The sequence below is a fragment of the Molothrus ater genome, chromosome 6, assembly GCF_012460135.2.
Source record: "Molothrus ater isolate BHLD 08-10-18 breed brown headed cowbird chromosome 6, BPBGC_Mater_1.1, whole genome shotgun sequence".
Lineage (NCBI taxonomy): Eukaryota > Metazoa > Chordata > Aves > Passeriformes > Icteridae > Molothrus > Molothrus ater.
Genome location: NC_050483.2, coordinates 17,917,046 through 17,943,890, shown reverse-complemented (window position 1 = coordinate 17,943,890; position 26,845 = coordinate 17,917,046). Strand labels below are relative to the sequence as shown.

The window sequence follows — 26,845 nt, the reverse complement described above, 5'->3', positions numbered from 1 at the left end:
CCTTGGACTTCACAAGGACATCCCACCTTCCAGTAGCTACTGTGAATCTGGCAATTACCCTCCAAAAGCATCTTATTTCCACAGTGGGGTGAGAGTCCAGAGGCTTGCCAGCATCTGTAAAACAAGTACCTGCCAGCTCATCAGCAAACACAAGGCCTGATCCTTTGGAGGACCGGAGATGGAGACCATGCATCCTTATTCCACACGCAGGGACTCCTTGCTGAGGAAGAAGGAACAACTCATCACCCATCTTACAGCCTCCTGGCTGCAGATTATTCAGATAAAAACCCAGAGTGTGTTAAAGAAACTTTCCTGTCTGACCACCCAGGAGCCATTCTGTCAGTCACACTCCCCCCATTCCAAGACTTTCACTGCTGGGACCAAAGTCTGGAGCAGATGGCTCCAGTGACCCCTTGGGTGGCCCTTTTGGCTCCCTGCACACCCCACACTCACAGTCAGACAGGGTTTCCTTACTGGCTCAGCCCTGGGTTTCCCACAGCAGTCTCAGATGTCTGGATCCTCTAAGTAATTTAATCGTGGTGCAGTGACACAAAAAAAGCTTGACCTGGTGCCTCTGGGGAGGGACCCCTAACAAAAGCATTTCTGGGCTTTTATACTCTACATTTTGTGCACCCAGACAGTCTGGGGTCTTCTTGCTGAGTCACCAGCTCCTGCTGTATCCCTGTGCCCTCTGCTGTCCATAGGGTCAGCACCAGGTCACAGCCCCTTTCCTGGCTCCTGACATTTCCCCCACCCAGGGCACAAACCATAGCTCACACCGCAGCTGCACACCCAGCTATCAACACTGGGTGTATTCCTCAAGAAGTGCCAAAGATATTTAACTATTTTCACAGCACTGCATGATCCTCACACACCCTGCAACAATGATGTTCCAATGATATTAGATTGGGCTTTAACCTTCAAGGAAAAGCTGTTCTCACAGGAATCTGTAGAATTGGGCCTCTGGTCAGGGATGTTGGCTCTACACACAGATTTTATTCTAGCCAAACACAACACAACATTTACTCACCTGGAAACACAGCTGCCCCACTCTGGGAAATTTCTCCCTCCTACTATTTCACAATTCTCAGGATGACAACAGTTACGCAAGAACAGCTGTATAGACAGATGAAATGCTTACAGCTTCTAAGCAAGACTTTCCCCAAATTTCCCTTATCAGACAGCTCCAAATCCTATGGCTCCCAGGTTTCAAGGCACACCAGTCAGCCATCAGTCACTGTGCCTCCATCACACCTTTGCCCTGGCAGAGACCTACAAGAAAAAACATGACGCACAAGCGAGCAGGGGGCTGCTTCCACATGGACATGCTGCTGTCACCTTGGCTAGCCAGGTAGGTATTTCCCCCATCTTGCCCACTAATTTAAATCTTGGCAGGAAAAGGGGAGCAAATGGCCTTGACAGGCTGTCAGTGATTTCTACCTTTTAGTAACTTAATACAGCACACTATCCCTTCCTAAAACGGCAGCAGGAAGATGCTCACAGGCTCTGGCATCCTAGTAAGACATTAACAAGATTTCTGGGCACCAAACAGGACTGCAGACTTTCCTTCAAGAGCAGGGCTTCAGTTTACAACACAGATTTGATCCCTTTTCCATCTCAGCCATCCATCTGTGCCACAGATCGCCACCACCCCCAAAACATAATGCTCCTTACTATGACAGGCATTTGGTGAACAGATGAGCCCAAGGGCACAGCACCAGGAGAAAAACTGCACCTGTATGAACAACTACAAGTAACGGCACGCACTTAAAATCCTACAGGCAAGACATTCAAAGGGGTAAACCCTCATTAAATCTTCGTGTTTATTTTCTGAGGAAGAGGTTAGAGGAACTCCTCCTATTAAACCTTGCCTACTCCTTTGTTTATAACAGCCTGCAAAGCAAAACAGAAGTAGAGGAGAAGAAGACAACCACCGCCCGAGTCCCACGCGATACATCCTTATCAGTACCACTCTAGTTCAGCTGCCTTTTGCTTGGCACTGCCAAGAAGCGAGTTCTTGAGAAGCAAAGCCACAGTTACTTGCAGTGATCAAAATCACTGCAGATACCATCCCAAAGCAGCAACAGCAGCACCACAAAGTCAGATCCTAACAGCAGCGAGACTCTCAGAGATTAACACACTATGGTAAAAATACCCACTATTGAACTATAAACATCTAATAGCCAAAAGACATCAAGCCAAATAAATATATCTGGGATCCTGTCCTGACACCTGGCAAGGTATATACCCTACAATCTGAGAAGCCTTGCAGGAAAGAGGCTGGGGCACTGGAAAATCTGATTTCCACAACTTCACCCTCACCCATCAGCTGCAGAGGGTGCAGCAAGAGGATGCTTCGGGTCCAATTTCCAGGGTGACCTTGAGGAAATCCCACAGTCTGTCCACATTTCCACTCTCCCTGTCCACTGCATGAAGAGCACAATAACCTTGACCTATCTCAAAGAGGCAGGGATCTGGCTTAGGAGAGTCTGGAAGGAGCTCAGAGGGGCTTAGATGCAGGATCTGCGCTGCGACCGGGGCGGTCAGGGAACCCTACGATTCGCCCCAGAATCAAAGCCCGGAGAAACTCGTTAATCGCTTACAATATAAAAAGCTGCAGCTCCGGGGCACTGAAGGGCTCGCTGGAGCCGCACACGTGTCACCGCAATTTCCCCGGCGCGGGCAGGGCAGAGGAAGGCGCGCCGGGCTGCAGCCCCCGCGCCCGGCAAGGGCAAGCCCCGCTCCACGGCGAGCGGGGAACATCAGCCCCGGGCCCCCACGCAGGCACAGGGAGCCAGCCCGGGGACGAGGGGAGGGGCTGGGAACACCTAAAACCCCCAGGGTGAGGAGGGGAAGTGGCAGCGGGCAAGGGGAGCCCGCAGCTCCGGGAGATGGGTGGGTACGTGGGGAGCCCGCAGCCCCCCGGGGCGAGGGGACGGCTCTCCGGGGCCCGGGGGGCAGGAAGGGCGCCCGGCACAGCCCGGAGATGAGGGGCCGGGGTGAGCGGCGGCGGGGCCGGTGCAGCAGGAGCCAGGCCGGCGTGCATGGCCGAGCTGCATCCCGGCGGCAGGAGGGGTGTCGGGCGCCGCGGCGGCGCCTCCGGAGGGCTTGGGAAGGGCCGTGCCCACACTTACCGGGCGGCGGCGGCGGTTCCCGCCGGGGCCGGGGACGGTGCGGCGCGGGGTGCGGAGCTCCTGCGCGGCGCGGCCCGGCCCGACTCAGCTCTGCCCCCTCCGGCCGCGCTCGGCGCAGGCACCGCTGCCGCCGCCGCCGCCGCCTGTCCCTCCCCGCCGGGGCGGCCGCCGCGTCCCCATGGCAACGCGGGCCGGGGCGCCCGGGCAGCGCCGCCGCCTCCCCCGGCCGGGCGCGGGGGCCGGGACTGCCCCGCCGTGCCCCAAGCAGCACCGGGCCGCGCCCACAGCCGTCCTGCGAGGCCGCTCACGGCAGGACACGGGGCGAGCGGCAGCGGGGGAGAAATAATAAGTCTCGTCTGTAGCCGAGGGAACGGCCTGAAACTGTGTCAGGGCAGGTTTAGGTTGGGCATTAGAAAAAGGTTCCTCACCCAGAGGGGGGCTGGGCACTGAACAGGCTCCCCAGGGAAGCGGTCACAGCACCGAGCCTGACAGAGCACAAGAAGCACTTGGACAATGCTCTCAGGTACAGGGTGACTCCTGGGGATGTCCTGAGCATTCACGGGAGTTGGATTCCATGATGCTTATGGGTCCTTTCCAACTCAGCATATTCTGTGATTCTGTGATTCTCTTCAGAATACCAGCCAGGCCCACTGTGCCCATTGGGTCACCACGCTGTGCTGCCCGCCACTCCTCAGGAAAGCCACCATACCACTGGCAGGCCTTGATTGTTGAGGTTAGCAGGCTCCACTGTGGACCTGGAGTTCTCAGGAGTATTATGGGACCTAAATCCTTGCTGGGACAAAACATCAACAGAGACCATTTCATCAGGCCTTGGAAATTAAGTATTTTAATGGTGAGGAGGACAGCAGCAGCCAAACAGATCTCTGTGCTTCTTGGGATGACCAAATTCTTTGTGGTGAGGGTGGTGAGGCACTGGAACGGGTTCCCAGGGAAGCTGTGCATGCCACATCCCCAGCAGTATTCAAGGCCAGGCTGGATGGGGCTCTGAGTAACCTGATCTAGTGGAAGGTGTCCACTAGAGGAGGATAGAGTGAGATGATCTTCAAGGTCTCTTCCAACCCAAACCATTTTGTGATTCTGTAACATCCACAGGTCTGCCACCACCAGGGAAAGAGGAGAAGATCTCCAGGGGAATTAATCTCTAAGAGCTTCCCTCATTTCTCGCATACACCAGGCCCTGTGAGTGTGGGATTACCAGTTCTGTACCAAGGGCCCATGGAAGCTGGCAGAGCATCAGTGCAGTTATCCTGTGCAAGGAATTGGAGGTGACTAGAAAAGAATGCCTACAAGGAAGCTCCCAGGAGCATGTAGGGCTAATGAGGACATGGTGTACACAGGAGAAGTGACAATTATATGGAGTCACATATGGATGAACAGCCCAGAAACCTCACAGTTCTTCACGCACCCAAAAACAAGAGGAGATTGTTATCACAGTCAGGGACCTGGAGCCCAAGGTGAGAAGAAGGTGTAAACCAGAGGCCAGTGAAGCATCAGAAGCCAATGGTAGTGAGTTGGATATAGGTGAAAAGTGGATCAGCTTTCCTCATATGCTATTCAACCCGGGCTGAGCGAAGCATGAGAAGATACAGCACTGGAGGTGGAAAGCTCGCTCCAGAAGGGAGGTGCCTGACCAAGGGAGGAGACCTGTGTGCTGTGGCCATTTTGTGGGCATATATTGGATAAGCATCCAGCACAAGAGAAAAATGCAAGTGCAGTGGGCAGGGAGATGCCAGAATAGCCTATCCAACCCCACAATCCTATCTCCACCATGTCCTTGGAAAAACAGGCAGCAAGGCTGGGTTGCAGGCAGACTGCTGTGGTGGGCATTCCTGCAGGAATTTCCAGTTTAGGGAACAGTGTGGGGGAGTTGAGGTCTTCTTACTCTCCAGCTGCAAAATTGCTTCCCACCCCTTTCCTTGGTGGTGGCATATCCCCACTCTGCCCTGATTTGTAAAGGTATCAGTGGGTTTCACTGTGCTGTATCTTCTCAGTTAAAAGCTGAACTGAACTCAGTGTGGCTCGAGGTATAGATGTTACTGTTTATCACAGTGTAGATGTGCTGGCAAGACATTACCATCCCCTGGCAAAGAAGAGGTTAACACTGTCCATCTTTGTGCTGCATCTCAGGAGGACTGCAATCACACATTTTATTTTTGGTTCTGCTGCAGGAGAACAACTGCTCTTTGTAACCTGCATGGCACAAAGGACCCATTTCTTCCGGCAGCATTTAAGAGAGGGCATAAAAAAAAGGAAGCAGAGGAAGAAAGTTCGTATTCAGCAAGTGCCAGGTTGTCAAGGTTTCCCCTGCTTTCAGGCATAATTTTTTTCTCCTGACAGACACAAAAAAGATTAAAAACTGTTTGGTGCAAAACGGAGCTTCAAAAGCAGCACTGTCTGTGTGTGACAGAAGGTGAAGAGCACAGCTCAGGACCTCCTGTACAAGGCAACATTGTTGTCATCGTGGTGCACACAGGAGCATTAGACCAGGTCTGTGCTCTCCTTGTCACAAAGCTTGTCGTGTGTGAGTCTCAAAATCCTGCCCTGCTTTCAGCCCACCTCCCAGAGGGCTGTGGGCTGGTTCAGCCCTACAAGGACATGGGTCAAGTTCAGTGTGCTGCAAAGAAAGAGGCTGTCACGAGGTCTCGCTCTTCAGTTTCCTTCCTCATTTGTATTGTTTTCTGTTTTAATAAATTATGGGCTGCCAGTGAAATCCCCAAGTGCCTGCTGAGTGTGGTTATTAAACCAACACTTAAAAAAGTAAAATTGAGCAAGCTTGGTCACTGCTCCCTTGGCCTGGACATGATTCTCAGAGCACTGGTAGACAATTCAACTGATAAATATTGAAGAGGCAGTAATGTAATTAGCACCAGTCAACATCGTTTTCTGGAAAAATCAATCCCAGCCAAGCCCAATCTTGTTCTCCATTGAGACCACAGGATGTGTTGCCAAAGGTAACAGCACAGAGGTGTTAGGGGAGGCATCCAGGGTATAGTCAAACAGAATGAGTAAAATGAACAGATTCACAGCTGGCCATCGGCTGGGATGGCAGAAAGCACCCAGAAACCACTGGTCTGGTTTCATTTTCTGTGCAAGTACTTGATATTACAGAAGTGAGAGAAGATGTGGATGCAGCTGGGGAGTGCAAGAAGGGGACAAGTTAACCCCAAACCCAGCTCTGTTGTTCCCAAAAGCTCAAGCTGCAAGACCACACTGGTGCGCCCAATGTATATGTGTGGTCTGTCTATCCTCTCTGCCCATTGCTCCTTGAAAAGAGGCTGCAGACATCTTCCTTTTAAAGTGACTTTTAGAGCAGCTGGGTTGACCCTGGCATTCTAATGAGAATGTCATGAGCTGGCTTAAACAATGGCCCAGCTCCTGCAACACGTCCTGCAGGGCTGGCAGCCTCCAGTAAGCACCAGCACCTCACAGTGCCCGGTACCCGTGGGACTCCAGCCTCAGACTGCCTGACACCCAGCAGCCCCGTTCCCTGCCTGGCCACAGCATGTGCCACAGGCAGCCCTGTTCCCTGCCTGGCCACAGCATGTGCCACAGGCAGCCCCGTTCCCTGTCTGGCCACAGCAGGTGCCACAGGCAGCCCCATTCCATGCCTGGCCACAGCATGTGCCACAGGCAGCCCCGTTCCCTGCCTGGCCACAGCATGTGCCACAGGCAGCCCTGTTCCCTGCCTGGCCACAGCATGTGCCACAGGCAGCCCCATTCCCTGCCTGGCCACAGCATGTGCCACAGGCAGCCCCGTTCCCTGCCTGGCCACAGCATGTGCCACAGCAGCAGCGCTTCAGCTCCTTTGGCAGCCAACACAGGCTCCCACGCTCAGCACAGACAACACAAGGCAAAGCAATCTCATGCCCTCCATGCTTATCTCCTGGATAAAACAGTGAGGCACTTTTGTTTATTGAGTGCCGATGAATGGCGCTGTCTTGGCTGTGAGATTGGCCTGCAGATCCCACTCTGGGCACAGCTGCTGGCAGGGAGCCACCTATTGCCCTGGGAGCCTTTCAGCAGGGCATTCCTCCTCAACTCAGGGACAAAACGACCAACAGTTTCCCACCATATGCATCTGTCCCCATGCAGAGGTGGTGTCAGATTTATGGGGCACTGATCACTCTTTTCCCCTGCAAGTATGGCCCAGATGGGTGCCAAGGAATGCAGTTTGCTCCAGAATTTTTCAGTATTCCTCACCCTCCACAGCTTGTTTTTTCATCTCCCAGCAGCTGACAAACAACTGTGAGGAATCTGCATTGGCAGTAACCTGCATGGCTGTTTCTTGTGGGGCAGGAAGCTGAGATGGCTCCGTGCTGCCAGGATGAAGTGGATGCTGAGGACACTGTCACCCTGCCATGGTGAAACAGCTGGACCTCAGGGAGAGTCACAGATCCCAGGCTTGCTGCCTCACCAAGAGCTGCAGCCAGCTCCTCCAGGGCCATGTTATTTTAGGACCCCAAAAAGCTGTTGGATCAATTTGTGACTGCTTCTGCCTTGCAGCCATCATTCGTGCACAGCAGTTGTCACAAAATAGCCTGTTTAAGCAGCAGGATTTTCTTTACTCTGCCCAGACTGCAAAGAAATCATCTCTTGTAAGGGACTTTTGAGGGGGAGACACCATGTGTTCTTGCTCCTTTCAATGCATCAGGATGAAAGCCTCACCAAATCATCTGTTGTGGGGATTTTTGAGGGGGAGGCACTGTATTTTCTTGCTCCTTTCAATGCACTGGGATGAAAGCTTCACCAGGACTGTCATTCAGCCTGATGCTCCTGCAACACTTGAAGGCTGTGCAGACACCAGGAGACAGAAACTTGCAATGTTGAGAGGGAGCAGCTACAATCAATATCACAAGCCATGCTTGCTCTTAGCTCTGGCCTTGGGGAGATGCTAAGAATGACAATGATTTCCATTATTCTCCAACCTGGAGGGAAAAAACCCAAAAACATTTGTCCTGAACCATTGCTGCTTCCAGAGGAAATAAAATCTTCCGAGGATGTGGCTGAAGAAGCAGCAAGGTGAAGATTCCTACCTAAGCTCATGTCCTCCCCTAGCTATCTTGTTACTACCTCCCTCATCCAGCTTTCCTGTCCTACTTCTCAGTGTAATCCAAAGCTTCTCTCCATCAGCCCAACAGAGCAGAATTAGAAGCCTAACCAGCCAGGCTCATCAGCCAGGTCTCTTCTTCACACAACAGGGAGAGATGGGTGACTCCATAGGGGCTGCAGCCACCCTCTGCAAAAGTCCCACTCTCTTCTGGATGTGCAGATTTGCTGTTTCTAAACCTGGGGATGCTAAACACCTCCAGAAGACCAGGTCTGGCCTGTGGCAGAAACCTGACAGAAACAGCATGGCTGGGACACATCTGGGGTTCCTCACATCACTGCATGATCCTGTTCACACCCAAAGCTTTAAGTTCTTGCTGCTGCCTTGGAACTTTCACACAGGTGAGCCTGCCATACCCTGGTACCTCTTTTGATCAGGAAAAAGGTTTCCTACATTAGTATGGAAAACTCAAATAATTTCTTAAGCTATTTTAGGGGTCTTTTAGAAATTCCAAGGTTTACTCTTGCTGCTTCAAGCAGAGGGCTGGCAGGGTTGTAGAAGCATGGAAACTTAGGACAGCTTGGCAGCTAAGAGATGACAAATATTACCTTGCTGTTTTCCCAAGTCACTCACTAAATGTCTGCAGACAGGATCCCTTAAGCTCTCATGTCCTGTTAGCTTAATAAATGCTAAGCCCAACTTCATGGAATCACACAATGGATTGGGTGATCACACAATGGGTTGGAAGAGACTTTAAAGATCCAACTCACCTGCCATGGGCAGGAACACCTTGCAGCTAACTGCTCTGGGTTGTGCTCAGTCTATCTTCCCTGGACTCCAGTGACCCAGCAGCAGATGACTCCGCAGGACCTGCCCCAAGATGTGGCCCCACCAGGTGACCCAGCACGTGGGACTTTGTGTACTCAGCCTGAGACACAGTGAAAACACAGCAGAGCAGATGTTTTCAAGCTTGACATGTCCAGAGTAGAAATCCCGTGTCCCCCTTTGAGCAGTGCTACCTGGTTTGTTTTGGGTCACCACTGGGATTCTCAGTCCAGTGCAGGAGTGAAGCTCAGCCACATGGCTTTGAGGAGAGGTTCAAGCAACAGCCACCTCCTCCCACCCTTGCAAGTGTGGTCTCCTCTTATCCACAGGGCTCAGCAGAAACAAAATTTGCAGCCATCCTGCTTTTCTAGAGAAAGCAAGTAGAGATGTCTGATTGGCTTCCTCTGCCTGCTTTGTTTCTCCATATGCTCTGTTGCTGCTCTCTGATCCAACTCTTGCCTGAGAAACGTAGCCCCAAATCTCTTGCTCCTTCCATGTGGGAATGCATTCAGCTTTCTGTATTTGTTTGCTTTTTAGAGGATTTGTTTCCCCACCAATTTAATCAATCACTTTCTGACACAACATTTATGTTTTGGTCTCAAACCTTCCACAGCAAGGAGTCAGCATTAGAACTACGCAGAGTTGGGGGGAAAAAAGGTACCCACTTTTGCTAATTTGCAGGTGATACTGGACTATTTCGTTTGGTGCCACCTAGTTGAGAAACAGTGGATGGCAACCATGTATTCACAGTCTTCATCCTTTCCCAGGAGATGCAATACTTTGCTGTAAGAAAAGAGTTAAAAATGCTCTGTAGTACTCATCTCTGAGCATCCCTCCTGCCCCTTGCACATTTTCCTGTTCTACCATCTCCTGTCTGGAAAAGATAAGAACTGCACTGGTGTTCAATGAGCAAACCAAGCAGAAGGATCTTAGCTCCAGCCCCCCAAAACAAACTTCTGGATGGGTTCAACCTACAGACCTACTGTGAAGAGGTCTACAAGAAGAATAAAGGCATGGTCATATTGCCTACCTGGTTTCTATATTTCCCAGTCACCGAATTCTTTCAAGGTACCTGGAAACTGGAACAAGGGTCAAACTCTCCTCATGGATTTTCAAGACACAGATTAACAGAAAAATGGTCCTTTAAGAACACAGAGTTTATTTCTGTGAAGTTCAGGAAATGAGCACACAATTATAGCAAATGGTGTTTTCTTCCTTTTAACAGTACCAACTGATAAGCATGGTGGGCTCACTTTGAAGCAGCTCTGGGCTGGGGTTCTGATGCACCAGTGACTGAAAGCCAGCCCCACTCCCTTTCCCAGTGAAAGCTACTCTTGCTTTAAAAGCTGAAAATATGGGGTGATCCTCCCTTGGGAGGAAAACAGTGAATTTAAGGACCATCAGATTTCATTTCCCTTTTTAAAAACCCAGCAGTGTGACACTGTCAAGTATGGACATGAGTGTGTACCCAGTAGAAGGAAATCTTACAGACTGGGTATCTTCTAATATTCTTTCAGTTTTGGCATCAAGCTCAGTAGGTTCATGGCTGAACCATCCAGTCCTCAGTGCACCAGAGATCTCCTTTCCTTTATTAGAGCAATCCTATGGATGTGCTGAGTTTTACAGCATTGCTGCCTGCCCACAGTAAACAGAGAAACTGAACACAGCCCCTGTGGGTTCACTCTCAATTTCATATTTCAGTCAGATCTTTTACTGGGAATTATACAGCATTTTACTGACAGGACTGTGTAAACAGTTTAACCCCCTGCAGAACATAATCAGGCTTTCCCTTGCATTTTTTATGGAATTAATAAACTGATTTGAGTTTTGTCTGGGCTTTCATCTCTCGGGTTTTTTTATTGATAAATGTAGGAGCTGGAAGCATCTTACCTGGATCTATCTCCTGGCAGCTAGAGGACTGTCATGGTTAGAAAAAACCTTGAAGTGGTATGTGGGAAACACCCAGGTAATTTTGCTGGAGACCTGCAAGTTTATGATGTAGAAAAGGGTTTAATTATAACAGTTAAAGAGTTATAAATGTTACAGCCAAAAAAAGAAGGAGAAAAATTTTCCTACTCACAAACAATTTCTTGCTTTACTTTTAAAAATCTTTGTAAGTAGGCTTTTCCTGGTAAAAATTTATTTGGGAGAATTTTGGACATATCGGGATCATGCACAGTAAAAACGATAAAATCTGCCAGATCATCTGTAGGACACTGTAAGGTGCATATAAGGCAGCAAGAAAAGCCAGATAGCTGGAAAGGGAAAAATACTATTCCAGTATGTGATGAATTCATGACAGAAGTCAGAAAGAATGCCATATTTTGATTCAAAAGATAAATGCCAGGTTAGTTATTTCTTTTGCCGTTTCAACCATCTACTGCAACTTTTATCAGCCATAGCAGTTATAGGCTTATGAAAGACTTACTGTGCCTCAAAGAGATTATTGATAAAGACAACACACCTCAAAATAATGTTTTCCATTGACTCTCTTCCAGCTCAAATATTTGCTGCCAAGTCAGCTGAGGAACGAGGAGTTGAACAGTTGCTCTGATTTCCTGCCAGCACCTCGGTGTCCTCAGCTGGGTGCTTGCTTTGGTGTCACTTCAAGGAGAAAGCCAGATACACACAAGGAGGCCCAGCCCAGCGGCTATGGCTCAGCAGGAAAGACTGGAGATAACAATCTTTGTCTGGGGGACAATACTTACCTTCCCTTAAGTTATCAGCCCAAACCCTGAAGAGCTGTCCTACTGATGGAGCTGTCATGGGTTTCATTGTCATGGGTTTACTTGCCTGGCTGCAACCCACTACAAGAGTAACCTGAACACCTGGCACTAACCTTCCTCTCTCTTGGCACCCAGCTGTTTTCCAGAAGAGCTGTAGCTCTGCTGATGCCTGGATGAATGCTCCACAGAGTCCAGACTACCAATCCTTTATTCCAGCACTGCCTAACTCAGCTCTGGTCTGACTATCACAAACAGAAAGCTAAGTGCAGCCAAGCTTCATCCTATTATAGCTGGGGATGCTGCCTTGTGCTTCTTGTAGACTTCTCCTGCTCCTTGACCAGAGGACAGGCTAACCCTACACACTGTCCCTTCTAGATTAGCCTTGTTGCTCTCTAGACCTGCTCCAGCTGAGCCTCAGCTCATTCCCTGAACATTGTGTTTTCTGGCTCAGCCCCACTGCAGCAAAGCCACCCTCCAGGGACACCATTAACTCAGTTGCAGTCTGTCCAGTGCTTTGCAACCAGCAATATCCAAACAGGAGATCTCCTCCCATTTCTGCACAGCACAGCCAGGCTCACCTGTGTTCTCCTGCCAGCAGGTTTAAAGGGACCGGTCTCCATCTCACTCAAGGCATTTATGGAATAGCAGACCATGCTGTGAAACAGTTAAGTGCTGATTTTATTCCCAGTGAGAGCAATATGCTCAAATGCATCTCTCCAAAACTGGAGGAAAGAACAAATTGTTGATATCCATGAAAATTACAAACAATAACATATGACAAAGAATACAAGATAAAATGTACATTCAAAAGAGCACTGCTGACTTGAACCCAGCATGAGACTTGGGGCAGCACAACCTAAGAAACCAGATCTGTGGGAGTCCCTAGGCCCAAAGTGACAGCTCAAATCTGCGAATCCTTGACCAGTGCTCTGGACTGGACAGTAAGCACTCTGTAGCCTGAGATGTTAGAACAGCCTTAAATTAGAGAAAAAGCAGAAAGATTTTATGCCTCTCTTTCAATAATACTGATGGCAGGTCTGAAGCAGCATCAGGGAAGCTACCGATGATTCTTCACGAGGGGAAGGAAATGCCAGGATTTATCCAACCTAGAACTGCACTTGACTTTGGGTGGTGCAACCTGGCATTTTTAAACACACTTTTGTTTTTTCAGACTAAGAACAGCCCTTTAAGTAATGTTTAGAGAGTTATGCTGAATTCAAACCTGTCTTGAAAGACTTGAATTTACTTAAATGACAGTAGTCTTTCAAAAAGCTTGCACGTAATTTTCCACCGTCATTAACTGAGGGCCATCATGGGATGGGGAACAGGAAGAGAATGGCACTTCAGTAATAAATCATTGAGCAGTTAAAAAGCAGCAAATGCTTCCAGCCTTATACAAGATATTCAGGCTGAAAAACTGGGAAGTTAGCTCAGCATGGCTCGTGCCAAACACACAACAGTGCCTTATTTCATAGATGGTCAGACCAGTTTTTAAAATGCAAATTAAAGTCACGCTTTTCACCAAACTTCAGGAGGTGTCACATTTTCACTGGGAAGATGTGAGGACTACCCCTTGGAAACTGCAAGGGAAATTTTAATTGCACTTAAATTAGAGTCTGACCCAGGAGAGGTCAAGGATTGTCACTTTTTTTTTTTTTTAATAAAATGAAACTAGGACTTTGTCAAAGATCACCAGTATGTAGGTGTCATCTAAAAAGGTGCTTGCAGGTGCAGCAGGCTATTTGTTTCATGATAGCTTTTGGAGCAAAACCAAAATAAAAGAGTAATTTTTCTAGAAATCAGCTTTTTCTTTCTTTCCCACAAATACTTAGGTTTTGTTTGGACTTATGGGAACTGGAAGAGATTTGGATTTTCATGGGGAATACAGTTCACATTTTCATGTGAGCAGAACACATCATTGACAGAAATGGCTGAACAGTCCCCACCACTTCACAGGCCTTCATCACAGGCCTTCATCACAGGCTTTCATAACATGACTGCACCTCCACTCTCCTATCAAACACTGGTGCACAAATGGATCCAAATGCTCACACCTAGTGTTTCCAGCAGTGTTTCCAGTTTCAGGAATAAGTTATAAATAAATACATGTAACATGAGTATTAACTCATCAAACATTACTTAAGCCACTACTCAGCTGACAGACAAACACTTCAGTCTCTAAATTTCTCCACATTTCTGAAAGCTAAAGCTGGAGGTCACAAAGTGGAAGTAGAAAAAGGATTCATAAATGCACTCTAAACTTCCTGGGATTGGCAGAAGTGGCATCTGAGTACAGACCCAAGAGAATCAATGCCCAGCTCCTCAGGAAGACACAGGCCCTTGAGGAGGGAGCAGTCCCCAGGCACCATCACTCCGGGTACACAGAGGGGTCCCACACAACCCCCATTTTTCTCTGTTAAGTGCTACATGATAGCTATTGCAGAGTCCTCAGTGCTGCTCTCCTGCTCCAGGCCCAGCCGGCGGATGGACTCGCTGTATTTCTGCCGCCCCAGCTCAACAATGGCTTCGACCTCATCAGCGATGTCCTGGCGGCCACTCTCTTTCAGGGCTGTGATCAGCTTGCTCACACAGTCAGGATCCTCTGAGTTCTGCTGAGCCCATGAGAAAAGCATGTCCAGGATCTGCTTATTGAGGTCCTCTCTGAAGAAAGGAGGAAAGCCAGAAGTAACCAACACGCTCTCCTGAGCAGCAAACCAAAGAGACCTTACATAAGTCCCAGCCATGGCTGAGGCCTTAAAGAAGCCATCCAGACACACAAAGCACTCAGTGGGCCTTCTTCTTTCCTGCCCAGCATACAGTTGCAGTTCCTGCATGAATGTTTCTCTATAAAATATTTTCCTAATAGAAGTATCAAATTAAGGCATTCTGCTTTGGAATATAATTTCCTCACAGGAACACTAGTTTGATTATAACAAGTCTAATTCTCTCCTACTGCTTTGGCTTTTTGGTCAGACTGCATGTCCCGTGATGTACCACAAGCTCTTTTTGATTAACAATGATATTCACTATTAAAGCCATAGATCATTTCTCTTTGTAAGAGATGGAGTCTGGCCAGGAATCTGATCAGAGAACAGAATAGGAATGCAACTCAGCTGAACTACAAAGCTCATCAGGTTTGTTATTTCCCGATTTTTTCAAACAAGAAAATTTATTTTATAATGGCAAGAGAACATAATCAGTTTCCCATTATAAAAGGCATTCTTTTCAGAAGAGTCATTAGTCAACCCATCTTTAATCCAGTGAAACAATTACAGTGGAAGAATTTTCAACCAGCCAAGCATTGATTTATACTATTACACTGCAGATAGATGGACAGACAAATATAATGCATCACTGTTGGTTACTGTGTCCTATTCTCACCTGTTATTGTATCCTATGCGCTCAATCTGCTGGTAGGTCAGGCCCAGGTTGAGGCCGATGCTCTGCCAGTCAGCTCCCACGCGCCTAGCAATGCTCAGCAGGTTTGCCTGTGTCAGGTAGCCAGTCTCAGCATTGCCCAGGTTCAAGGGAGGGAAGGAGAAACCATACAGGGGACTGGGGTTCTCATCCCACCGGGGTTTCAGTTGCTGTGTCACAAAGAAGAGAGAGAAAGAACATTCTTTCTTTTCATAGAGGACAGTGTCCAGCTACTCAGTCTCCACAGTGAAATCTCCTTCCTTCTACTGGGAGAAAGGAAGTACTTGGGGCTGAAGGGTCAGGCTGTAAGAAGGAAGGAGGACTTACACTGGCAGTGACCAGCAATGCTCACTGCCTCAGGAAAATATCAAATTGTAATGCTCACAGTCATAGCTCACATCGGAAATTTCCTTTCCTGCATTTACAGAGTAGTTTAAAATAAGCCACATCCCTGAAGCATATTTGCCTCAGCAGTAAGAGAGCACTTAGTGTAGGTTCATAGTTGAGGTTGCATGTGTCAGAAAGGGATGTGAGATCATCACACGTGATTGGAAGGGAAGTATTCAACCTACCGAGGTATTTATTGTTTTAGGCTTCTCAAACGTCCATAAGCAAAAGTTGCATTTCTCACTGTAACCTACAACCCAGCATTTAAAGCTCACTGCAGAATACCTGCACTCAATGTCTATGTTCAAATCCAGCATAACTACCTCATCCTATTCCTTTCTTTTCTCCTGCTGCATGAGCTGTGTGACTAAGAAATTTATAAACAAAACAGACACTTCCCTTAATTACAACAAGCTTCCTTGCGTACTACATTCTCATTTATTCAAAGGATCCACCCTCTCTGACTCTCTGACCACCCACCCAACAAGCCCATTCTTGACAGGCAAGATGAGCAGGAGAGGTGGAGACCACTCACAGCTCTTCATGTTCTCGTTTCAGAAGAGCTCGCTCACAGGGAGTGCAAAATCTCCACCATGACATGGCTGGGCAGCTATTCGATGTGCTCATTCATTGCATGCCTTCTCATGGAGGAAACAAAATTAGCTGAGCAGAAATGCCATGCTCTTACCCCATCTAGATTAATTTTTCTGTAGGAGACAACTTACAGGTAGTTTGATGGGCAGAGTAGCAAGCCAGAGGGAGTCTGGACCTTTTCTCCTCCTGCTGGCATCTTCAGGGATGCTGTCTGGAACTGCTCCTCGGTAGAAAGAGACCTTTGCAAAGAGAAAGATTGCAGTGAGGCTCTGATTCAAGCACAGTGGCCCAGCCTATTGGCACCATGTCTTCTACATTTGGGAAAGAATGAATTCAGCATTCTCATCTATCCTCAGCCCACAAATACGGCCTCTCAATTATGTGTAACTGGGAGGAGCACTGAGGTTCTGCCATAAAGGCTGGACTTTCTGCCAGCACCCAAAAAATTAATGGCAGGAATGTAAGTCAGACAGTTAAGTGATGAGTGATCCTTCGAGATTACACTTCTTGACTGTTCAGAGTTTAGTCAGTGAAATGCAAAGCCAGAGAAAGAGGGTAGGAAAAGAGTCATGCCCAGTACTCAGAGATTGTTATAATGAATATTGTAAAAGCAATGATGAAGGAGGAAACAAGAAGTCAGTGTAACTGGTTGTTCACCTGGCCTTTTACAGCTTGGCATTTTCTGTTCACATAGGGGGAGGTCACATAGATTTCCTTCATGTTTTTCAAGTGGGAGTAAAAAATAAATGAGAGACGTCCACCCACGCAGTCAGGGCGATCTGTGCAGAAAAGGAGGAAGCAATCAACTTGTGGAGAAAAGTGTGCAGAAGCAGATCAGTCATAAAAATAAACCCACCTGGCTATTGCCCTCTGCAGGTTTACAAGAGCATGAGAAGAAATGAAAGTCTGCAAACAGCACTTTCATAAGGAAAAGTAGACAGAAAAGTTATGTGACCAGAGAATGTGACAAGTTCAATGTCCAGGGGCTGGCTGCTGTGAGCAGTGGGGGAGCTGGAGGCAGAGAGGAATGCTATGGAGGAGTACAACCCACAGCAGAAACATGTCTAGGGCCAGAACAGGACAAGAGGGAGGGAGGTAGGAGCAGAACGAGCCCAGTACTGCCATACCCATATCAATGCTGATGCCTCGCTCAAAAGCTGCAAAAAATTGCTCTCCCTCGAACATCTCCACCATGTCAGATGGCTCAGGTCCTCTATAGCGGTCCTGCAGCTTCTTCAGCACTGGGTCAACCTGACAATGACAACAGTGTTTGGTCAGAAGCACATCTGTCCCTCAACCCATGTTGCTATACCCATGATGTTCCTCTCACCTTCAACAGGGAAAACTAATTTACATGAAAAGGATGTAAACAAATGAACAAAGACACATTAAAAAAGCATTTCAGCACTGTCTCTGTCTTTTTAACATGTCTTTTTAACTTCAAAGACAAGGAGGGATTTACTTGCTACCATATCCCACTCACTATTCAAATAGTTTTTCTCAGCAAAAAGACACACGCTACAACAGCACACAGCTGAGGACACCAGAAAACTCATTTTGGCTTTGTAGCCTGTGGTAACAGCGGCACTGCAAGAGTTGGGTTAGATTCTTCTAGTTGTAACAGTAAACTCCTCTCACTCCACGACCATTCCCAGCAGGATTACAGACACACCCAAACAACCATCTCACTCTGAGTGCCATTGATGCCTCATCTGGAGACAGTTTTAGCCCACAACCCAATATAAAAAATCCTTGCAGATGTTTGTGTCCACAGGCCACTTCAATACAGGAGCATAGCTAAAGAGAAGGAGCAACCAGAGCAGAGAATTATGCAGAGCTGGATATGCAGCCCAGTAGTGGCAGTCTGCTAAAATAACCCTCAGCTCACCATGCTGCACTGCCTGCCAAGAGACACGTTCTCCACAGCTGCACACTCATGCTCACACTAATCTGAAACAACACTGCTGAGGGCTGATACCCCTAGGAAGAGGCAGCAGAAGAAAATGTGTGAGCACTTCCCATCTCCTTCTTGACAAAATCAGCCAGATTAGCTCACACTCATTGCATAAACTAACCTGATGTTGCATTAAAGCAGACTAAGGAGTGCTCATATGCTCATATGCCCATGCTTGAACTGAGAACAGCAAGGAACATAAGGAAAATTACCATTTCTAACCACTCCAGCTGAAAACAAAGCAGTGCTGCTGCCCACACCACTAGCCCCTGTCAGACAAGTGATGTGTAAACTTTGACTTAAATTTAAGGCAACATGTTTTACCTCATGTTTGCTGGATTTTAACAGCATATATATGGCCAGTAACTGTGGTTCAGCTGATTTTAGCAGCCCAGTCCTCAGAGTTTGCAAGGGAGGAAATCAATGCATGGCATTTGCCACTGCATAGAATGAGTTTTTTTCTTCCCCCAGCTCCCTGTGAGTCAGTATCACACCACCAACAGTGTGGTGACGCTGCTGGTCACTGTTTGGTGCACTGCTGCCTTTGCATCCTACAAAGGGAAGCCTGGGAAGCTCAGGAGCAAGGCAGTGCAACCCAGATCAGACCTTGTGCTTGGGGACACACTGTAGCAGGACTTGCTCGGGATCCCTCTTCCTCTGCAGCGCAATGAAGTTCACCTGGTACAGACGCAGCCGCTTATAGACCTTCTTGGCAATGTCTCCAATGTAGGTCTTGGTGGTGTACCACAGCCAGTACCTGGAGACAAGGAATTTAAAAAAATGAGGGACCCTACCCAGAGAAAGGTGCCAGTGTCACACCCACATGATTGGAAAGAATGACAGGTAGAGACAAAGTGCTACACTGGGCCTGACTTGTAAAAGGAAAAGGGAACAGATAGAGTTAATGTCATGGCCTCTGGTCAGAGTGTTGGAAAAGCAAGGCAGAGGAACATCCCATCTTTTCCTCAGGACTCATCTTGCACTTACCAGGAGAAGTGAGTGACTTCAAACACTGCATAAAGATGGGTGAATTCCAGCACCACCTCACTGGTGATGTCATTCCAGGCTTGGCCCTCCAGGTCACCATGGAGTATATGCAGCCTTGACCGATCCAAATTCAGCCCTAAAGACACCAAAGATCACAAGATGCTATATGCAGCAGAAACTTTTATTCATGGCTTTACAAACCCAGCCACAGGTTTGGGTGATTTACTTTTTAAAGACACTGAGTAAGGGTTCACAGCCTTCTCTTCAGCATCCAGAACTGAACTTTGGTCAAAGAAGAGCAGCAATAAAAGGACAGGCTATCCCATTGCTTTCGGGATATTTTGGCAAAATATGCAGAGTTAAAATGACAGTGTGCTCATTTCTACCAACAGATTCATCAGACAATACTCATCGCTAAAATCTAGGTTTATTAATTAAGTTCTACCTCTTTCTAATGTACATCTCACAGACTTTTCAATCCTGATGCACTTCAGGCATACAAATACCAGGTAGTGTTATAATGAAGGCCATGTATTTCTTTACAAGAAAACCAGGAGAGGTCAAAGAAAATAGGAGTAAGGACACTCAGGGTACTCAGCAAACAGGAATCCTTGGATGACTGAGGCTGTTTTTAGCAGAGTAGGATGTGGCTTAGCATACAATCATATATTTCTAAATGCAGTGGTTCAGCACCTGATTCATATGCAAGGAAAAGAGAAGGCAGACCCCTGGAGGCAGCATGTTCATTTCTTGCTTCAAGCTATTCCCAGTCATGAATCAAAGCCCTTTTACAATGCATCTCCTCAGTGGGCAGGAGTGCCTCTCCAATCCACCATAGTAAAACCAGCAGTTAAAATACACATGTGGTTTGGCAAAGAAATCCTTTTGCCAAGACCATTCTCCCAGCTTGTCTGGTCTGTGAACCCCAGCCCTGATCTGATGGACCTGAACTACCTTCAGCTCCCACCGCTCTGCACCACCACGCAGTCAGCGGTCACGCCTTGCTGCTCCTGCAGGAAAAGCAGCAAGCTTTATTAAGAACAGCAGAGACAAATAAAATTCTCTCTTGCCCTTTGTTGTTTTCCAAATACGGCATTTCCCTTTGTCAATTTTGGGAATAAACTGACCTGTGACCCCGGGTGGAAGAGGCAGCTGAATTCTCACTGGCTTGAGAAAATCCACCGTGGAGTCCTGGGAGAGGTAGAGCAGGGGACTGGCTCTGCACTCTGCATGGGCTGTGATTTCCTGTATCTCTTCTGCAGAGACTGGCAGCACCTGGATGTGGCAGACAGCACAGTGAGCAGAGCAGTCAGGCACCAAATTCCCCCACTGCTCACTCAGTCCCTCCAGCACCCAACAGGCAAATGCTGCTCTTGCTGCAGGGCCCACTGAGAAATAAAGCACAGTGAACTTCAGATGAAGTCTGGCAACCTGTCGGGCTGGGATGGACTTAAAGTATTACAAGAGCATCTAGCAGCTCTACAGAACAATTCATTTTAGTGGGGTGATTTTAGAGTTAGATTCAAATTAGATTCCCCCACCACCCCCAATTCTCACTGAACTGTTTTGTTAGGGTCAATTTTGCAAGGGAAAAAGAAGCAAAATCTTTTTGTGTTCCCTTCATAGCAGCTACCCACTGGTCTGCTGAAGATCCCTTTCCCACACAGGGCAGCACAGAGCAAGGCCCATGTTGCATGGAAGTGAAGAGAGAAGGTGATCTGAGATGGGTCAGCCCATGAAGCAACCATGTCTAGACATGAATTACCCTAGGGCAGACATCTCTGCTTGATTCTGTACTGAACATGAGAAAACAGTTGCACCAGAGCTCACCAAAAAGCATGCATACCTGCAGCTTGACACTTCGAGGCTCTTTGGTGACTCCAGGAGGAAAGATCACTTTGATGTTTGGATCCACACTGGAAAAGAGCAATGTCCCCTCTGCTGGCACTTTGCATTCATTTTGGACAAGTCGAGACACAACAAGGAACCAAGAGAAGTGAAGGACACAACAGTGGGCCACACACTTCTGTGACAGAGGACAAAGAAGAAAACATATAGGCATATAACTTAATACAATAAAAGCAGGAAAATGAGCACCAGCCAAGCAGAAAAAAGTACTAAATCAGGGATGAAACATGGAAGGATGCAACTCATCAACTTTCTCCATGAGAGAGGAAACTTGGAGCTGAAATCCACTAAATTTTATTGCAGCTGGTCAAAACACAGCTCATGAGATGTTTGAAATAGGTTCACTCTTGGCTGGGCACAGCCAAAGAGGGGAACAGGAACAAAGTGTGTCACTGGTAATTTCAATCTGCTCACCTTTGATTTTCTTTTATGTTTCACTCTTGTTTTCAGATCATTCCAGCTCTGCCCACTGAAGGTCCGAACTACCACCTCATGCTGGTGAGGGCCTTGAGGTGAGATATATGGCATCCAGATCTGCACCTCCTGGCAAAACAGCATTCCTGTGAGAGACACCAACTAAAAGGATAAAAGCAAGGCCAGCTCTGCTCTGTGGCTTCCTATGCAGACGAGGTGTGGCAGAGCATGGCCTGTATGCAGGGAATCAAAGAACCTGCTCTGCCCTGCGGTCTCCAGGGAGGCGACAGGAAATGTCAGATCTGCTATGGACTTTGATGGTAGGAAAGGTTCAGCAGCTTCTGAGCAAAAAGGGCAAAGCAACCTTTGCAGTAAGCTGCTGTCAGCCATGATGGGTCTGGTAGGTGGTGTGACTACTCCCCAGCTTGAATGCAAACCACACAATCAGACTCTTAGAGAAGGATGCAAACCATTCTCCTTCCAGGCTAAGGCCAGATGCTGGACTTATGCTCTGGTAGAGCAGGGGTGTGAGTGAGAAAGGTTATAGCTCAGCTCAATCAGGAGCAGTGTGCAAGGCAAAGGTGCCAGATCAGCACAGTATCAGAGAAGCTGGCTGTCTCCTTTCTCTCTGCAGCAGGGCTTCTTTGAGAGAGCGTCCTGCAGCTACTGAAAAACACCACGGATGGGGGTAACTGTCTCACAGGTCCCAAAAGACAATCTCAGAAAGTTCTACTGAGCTACTGCAAAGGCAGACTCATCAGGAGGTGACCTGGGGGTATCCTCACCTGCTGGAATTGGATGCCATGAGGCTGCAGCTCCAGGACTCTACTCAGCAGGACATCATGGTGTCTCAGCTTCACCCACTGTGGATCCGGCATGAGGGATCGGAAGTGGATCCGCAGAGGAGCAGAGGCAGCCCCCGGAGGAAAGTAGAAACGGATGCCACAGGCCAGGACCACTCTGCAGCCTTCAGAGGTGACAGTAAAGCTTCCAGAAGACATGTATGAATTTATGACATTGTGCAGTGACTTCAGCCCTCCAAAAATCGACAGAATAATCTCATACTTGTATTTCACTGGCCTGCTAAGACTATAGGCTCCTATACATTCCTGCAATACCCACCATGCACCTTGTCTGTAATGTAAATTCTTAATAACAGAGGCTTACCTGCCCTCTTCTGATGCAAAGAAGAATCTTTTTAGCCTTCTGGTACTGGATTTATCTGTGGCAATAAGAAGATTTAGGTAGGAGAAGGAGACAGACATTACTCAAACCAAGGTAGACAAAGAAAGGCTGAACGGTTTTGGCTTAATCCTAATCTGACAGAAGTCGTTAATGGAATCCTGGTCACACTGCAGTGGGCCCCAGAACACACTGCAGCAAGAGGATGGCATGTGGCCTCGAGGTCCCAGGACATACTAAAAATGCTAGCTCTCCCCCAGGGAAACTCAGAAGCAGAGGGAATTTGAAAATATTTCAGTTTACCTCTGCAGCTCTCAGGGCCATGTTTGATTGCCTGGGGCCACCCCGGGAATCAGTGCTTGCTCTTGTGAACATGAGCACCACTAGGAAACCCTGCTCAGAATCCTGCTCATTTCATCACCTTCCTCTTGGACTAAGAGCTGTTCCTCTGCAGCCTGTGAACCTCAGGAAAGCAGGAGGTAACTGCTATGCTGAATGACCCCTTGCTGTTCTCTGAGGTTCTAGCATGAGCCACCACAGCCATAAGGCCATGCACCAAGTCCAGGAACTGGTGCTCACCTCTGCCAAAAAGACTGGACCCCTTTAAGGACCTCTCCTGATTTGTTTCTTGTGAGTCCCATTTTCACTTTCACTGTAAAACCCTACCAAGAAAGCCCAAATCCAGGGACCACTGAGCCCTTCAGACTGGGACAGGCCTCATAAAAACATAACTAATACTGTCTGTATCCTTACAACTTAATAATTATTTCAGAGAAAGAAATGCTGATCTGATTCCCCCCTGCTTGTCTTCTCTAATCCAAACCCATCTACACCATGCTGGGCTGAGTGAGGGAACAGCTGGGCAGAACACACAGCAGCAGAAGCCTTGCAATTACCAGCCTGCGGGGATGGTTCCGTTTCTCCCAAGGGATTGCCTCGGACGTGCACGAACGGCAAGGCCTGAATCTCAGCAGGGATGGCATGGAGGCAGTTGTTCTGCAGATCAAGCCTGGACAAGTTGGGCAGGCTGGCAAGAGAGGCAGGGATTGTCACCAGGAGATTGCTGTGGAGATGCAGCCGACGCAGAGACTTCAAATTGGCTGCAGGTTGGAACAAGAAGTGAACCCCCATCCGTGCTGTTAATTGAACTGCATATCAGCTCGAACCCTCCCTGTCTCCTCAGCCCATGTAAACACACACATAATGAGGGAAAAGCACAAAAGCTTAACATCCCTTTAGCTCACAAAATAAAGGAGTGCAAGGAATTAGCTGAGAGGCAAACACAGCCTCCTCTGTCCTCTCCTTTTCAGCTACAAGTAAGACAGCTCTGTCACAAGTAAGACAACCTCAGTCACAATGTAATAGAGGACCCAAGAAGCTGGGCAGCCAAAGTCACAGCCCAGTTCTGTGGACTGGTCCACACTGGACAGTGTGATTCCAAGCCCAGATTTGCAACCCATCAAACCTCAGCTCTTCTGCTACCCAAAACCAGCCAGGGCAGATCCTCAGTCATTGTAAATTGTATTGAAATCTTAGCAGTGTCACTGATTCACAGAAACAGAGCGTAGTCCAGAGAGTTGTTAATGTTCAAAGGCACTGACTGAACCAAGCACGATCGTTTTGGATACCCCTTCCATTTGGCTCCAATATAAAATGGTTTATGCTAACAACTCTGGGGATAGAGACCAAGGGTCTCAGAGGTTATACCAAAAGCTTGGCAAGCTCATGTCCTTCTCTTTCCCAATAAAATACATACCTAGGGAGTCTGGGATGCTCAATAAGTGATTCCCCGAGAGATCCAGCTCTGTGCAGTTACGCAGATTCCCAACTTCTTCAGGGAGCAATTCCAAAGCATTTTCTGAGAGATCCAGATCCTGCAGCATTGACAACTCCCCAATGCTCTGAGGTAAGTCCTTCAGCTGATTTTTCATTGCAGAGAAGAAAGTCAGTTTGCTCAGACAGCCAAAGTCCTCAGGAAGTGTCACCAGGCTGTTGTGGCTCACCAGGAGCACACGGAGGCTGGATAGGTGGAGAATGCAGCTTGGCAAGGTGGAGAGTCTATTGAAGCTGAGATCCAGGTGGGTGAGACACCTGAGGTTCCCAAAGTCTGGTGGCAAGCTTGTCAGGGAGCCATGCTGATAGGAACCAAACTTGTCCCTAGTGTGGCCACCTGGGTGGAGGGAAGTGGAAGAAGAGGTCAGTATGCTACCAGGAGAGCTCACCAGCCTCATGTGAGACTCAGCACAGAGATCCACAAGATTGGGAGTTACTGATAACAACGAGCAGCACTAATCACAAAGTACTCAGAGAAGTGAGTTTTCTGCTCCATGCCTCAGTTTCCTGATCAGTGAAAGGGGTGTAACAGTGAAGAGCTGTCATGAAATCAGGAGATGCCACAGTGAACCAGTACAGCTCTGCTAAACACATCTGGAGTTAAGGCTCAGAACGAGCCAGGCCACCCCACACATTTACCACACTTCAGCAGGGTGGCCCATACACCTCCAAGATCCCACTCTCCTTCCCCACTTCTTCCTCACTACCAGTGGCCAACACACAACACTTTATGGATCAAGGAAATAGTCCTTGCCCTCAAGAATTTATCCATGCTGCTGAGAAGCAAACAGCCGTGAGGACTGAAATCTGCCCTTGCAAGACTGGAGGGCACACCTGAGGAAAGAGCAGTGAAAATGTGGGGGGGGAAGTGAATAATGCAGTATTTTGTGGGGCAGACAGCACAGAGAGGGAAGAATGAAAGTTCTGTATCCCAGCTTGTGACTCTCAAATTAGAGAAGGGCTGCACCCCTGGAAAATAACTTGAGCAAACAAAAGGAAACTTCCAAACTTTTCCACTTAATCATTGTTTCATACTCCTCCTCTACTGTTTTCTATTTATAACCATATACAGCAGAGGGCACCAAATATTTATTTTTTGCTAAATAATGGTACAAAATGAGAACGACCAAACAGGCACACTGCACTTAGTACATAAGATTTTACTAAACTACTTTATTGCACTTCAGGATTCTCAGGGTGTGTGTACATCTCACAAAAGAAGACTGATAAAAGGTACTGCTGTTATTGCCACCTTACTAAAGGGGGGGAAAAACAAATCAAATTATTCATATGAGAAATTTGTGACAGATATAGAAACAAACATCAGACTTCTCAGTTTTCAGCTGGAACCCTGAATTCTGCCCCCAAACTTCCCGTTTTTGTTTTTATTTATTTTTAAAATTCTACCTCCCAAAGAGCAAATTATTCAGTCTGATACAGAAATTATACAAATTGTATTGATATCCTACCACAATAAATAGATGAGATAGTCAAATAATGATCTAATATTTATAGCTCTAACAGTTATTACACTTTGCCAAATTACCTGCACAACCTGTGTCCTACTTTAGATAAAATGTTGGAACAGCCTCTTCTGGTCTGTCTTGAACTTTGCTAAACCTACAGTCACTGACAGTAAGCAAGGATTAAGCATGGATTGATTCAGACAGAAACACAACAAATACAGCTTATTATACTCTCAAAAATGAAATAGGGGCTGGACATTCACCAAAAGATTCAACACCGTTCAATCCCCCTCTTCTTGCATAACTCCATAAATGCTCTTCTTCTAGAGAATGGCTACAGAAAATGCTGCAGCATCAACCCAACAAGACTCCAAAAACCCAGTCCCCAGGCAGCTGTAAAAACAAAGGGAGGAAATAAGAGCCCAGAAGCTGCATCTTGTTGAAATCTGCATTCAGCTCTGAGCAAGATTGAGCCAAAGCTGAGGTAAGGGGCACTGGAACAAAACACTTCCAAGGGCAGTTTGTCCAGTAGATATGGAGAAAAGGATTAACAAAAAATCTGAGCCTAGAAAAGCTGGATGGTGATGGGCCCCAGAATTTACCTTTAAGCACCAGGGATTTCAGGTGCTTCAGATGAGGAAGGCTGCCCAGGGTGGTGTCAAGGAGGAAATCGTTGCTGCTGAGCCGGAGGAACTCAACCTGGACCAGCTCTCCCTGTTGCTCCTTGAACAGCTGGAGGAAACGGCTGCAGCCATCAGGATAAACATCCAGGTTCAGTCTGTTGTCAGCAAGGCAGGAGCCAGCCAGGGCAGGAGCCCCCAAAGTCCCCTCCCCGCACTCATCCCTGAGCCCCAGCAGCTCTGCCATCTTCTGCATCTCATCCACAGGGTCCAGACATGCTCTGACTTGCCAGGCAGGCAGGCACTGGCAGCACCACAAGGCAGCTGGGA

The 26,845-nt window shown here is 47.8% G+C and overlaps 2 protein-coding genes across 2 annotated transcripts in view; both read right to left on the bottom strand.

Annotated features, from left to right (window-relative positions):
- Positions 1-3,264, bottom strand: part of SLC25A22 (solute carrier family 25 member 22) — a 52,055-nt gene extending 48,791 nt beyond the window's left edge. The window contains exon 1 of the mRNA XM_036384663.2: positions 3,135-3,264. The gene's annotated coding sequence lies outside the window, so the exon portion shown is untranslated. The remainder of the gene's footprint in view (positions 1-3,134) is intronic.
- Positions 3,265-12,413: 9,149 nt separating this feature from the next.
- Positions 12,414-26,822, bottom strand: PIDD1 (p53-induced death domain protein 1). Its single transcript, XM_036385150.2, has 15 exons — positions 26,498-26,822; positions 24,353-24,766; positions 23,493-23,696; positions 22,582-22,636; positions 22,200-22,401; positions 21,415-21,543; positions 20,939-21,118; positions 20,220-20,367; positions 19,093-19,228; positions 18,712-18,862; positions 17,279-17,402; positions 16,809-16,930; positions 16,283-16,390; positions 15,135-15,340; positions 12,414-14,414 (listed from the first exon to the last, which is right to left on the bottom strand). Exons 1-15 carry the CDS (start codon positions 26,769-26,771, stop codon positions 14,177-14,179), a joined length of 2,691 nt encoding a protein of 896 aa, XP_036241043.1. The 5' UTR covers positions 26,772-26,822; the 3' UTR covers positions 12,414-14,176.
- Positions 26,823-26,845: the final 23 nt, after the last annotated feature.